The sequence below is a fragment of the Plasmodium gaboni genome, chromosome 14 (genome assembly GCF_001602025.1).
Source record: "Plasmodium gaboni strain SY75 chromosome 14, whole genome shotgun sequence".
Lineage (NCBI taxonomy): Eukaryota > Apicomplexa > Aconoidasida > Haemosporida > Plasmodiidae > Plasmodium > Plasmodium gaboni.
Genome location: NC_031494.1, coordinates 2699662 through 2701072, shown reverse-complemented (window position 1 = coordinate 2701072; position 1411 = coordinate 2699662). Strand labels below are relative to the sequence as shown.

Below are 1411 nucleotides of genomic sequence, written 5' to 3'. Positions count from 1 at the left end.
ATTAAAGAAATACATATCAATAAATTTATAGAAATATGTAAAAATATAGAAAACATAGAAAATATTAAAAATTGTTCTTTTTTAATAAAAATAGAACAAAAAATTGAAAAGAATAATATTTTTTTACAATCTATAGATAATCATAATAATATTTATAATAACAATAATTATGATATAAAAGAGAAAATAAAATATAATGACAACCATATTATCAATCAAGATAATGATATATTATTTAAAGATATATTCACATATGGAAAGAAAATACAAAATATTATTAATGATATAATAAATTTTTATAAAATAAAAAATAAAGAATTCAATTTATTAAAATGCAAAATGGATGCTGAATTGCAATTGAATGAAAAATGTATTGACAATTTTGATTTCTCCCTTAATAATAATAATACAAAAATTTTTATAAAGAATAAAAATATTAAACAAATAAAATATATTATTTATTATAATTATAAGCAAAAAGAAATACATATAGAAAAACAAAAAAAAAAAAAAAAATTTTATAAAAGTTCAAATTATATAAAAGAAAGATATAACCAATGGTATAAAAAAATTATTATCAATAAAACCATAAATAATATAAATGATCTAATAAATATTACAAATAATCTAGATAATTATATGGATTTGTATTCTTTAAAAGAGATGAACAAAAATATTATAAAAAATATAAAAGAGAGGAAAATATTCCTTTCAAATTTTAAAAATAATATCAACCAAAAAAAATTAAAAAAATTTCAACATAACGAATTCAATAATTTATATAGAAAAGCATTACAATTAAATCTACATATTTATAATAAAGAATATATAAAAATTATCAAAAATTATATTCATATTTTTAATTTATTAAATCAAATAAAACTGTTATTTAAAAATGTAGAATGGAAAAAAAAAAAATATACAAATAATTTTCAAGATATTCAAATTAATGATATTCTAACAGATCATAATATATTCATACATCTATATAAGAAATGTATTTATTTAATCACAAACATAAATGACATACAATTAAATTATAATTATCAAAATATTTACAAAGACTCTACACAATTATATCATATTATAACCAATCATGAGTTACAACAAAACAAAGATCTAATAAATAAAAATAAAAATTCACCAAAATGATGTATAATATAAATATATATATATATATATATATAAAAATTATCAAAAATTATATTCATATTTTTAATTTATTAAATAAAATAAAACAGATAATTAAAAATGTCGAATGGAAAAAAAAAAAATATACAAATAATTTTCAAGATATTCAAATTAATAAATCATATTATAACCAATCATGAGTTACAACAAAACAAAGATCTAATAAATAAAAATAAAAATTCACCAAAATGATGTATAATATAAATATATATATATATAT

The 1411-nt window shown here is 13.8% G+C and overlaps 1 protein-coding gene across 1 annotated transcript in view; it reads left to right on the top strand.

Annotated features, from left to right (window-relative positions):
- The window catches only part of PGSY75_1471900 (hypothetical protein), a gene marked incomplete at both ends in the record, with an annotated part of 6449 nt that extends 5297 nt beyond the window's left edge, over window positions 1–1152 (top strand). Inside the window, one exon of the mRNA XM_018788396.1 lies at window positions 1–1152. This exon is cut by the window's left edge and continues 3240 nt beyond it. Coding sequence (XP_018639768.1) covers window positions 1–1152 — 1152 coding nt within the window.
- Between the last annotated feature and the right edge of the window lie 259 nt (window positions 1153–1411).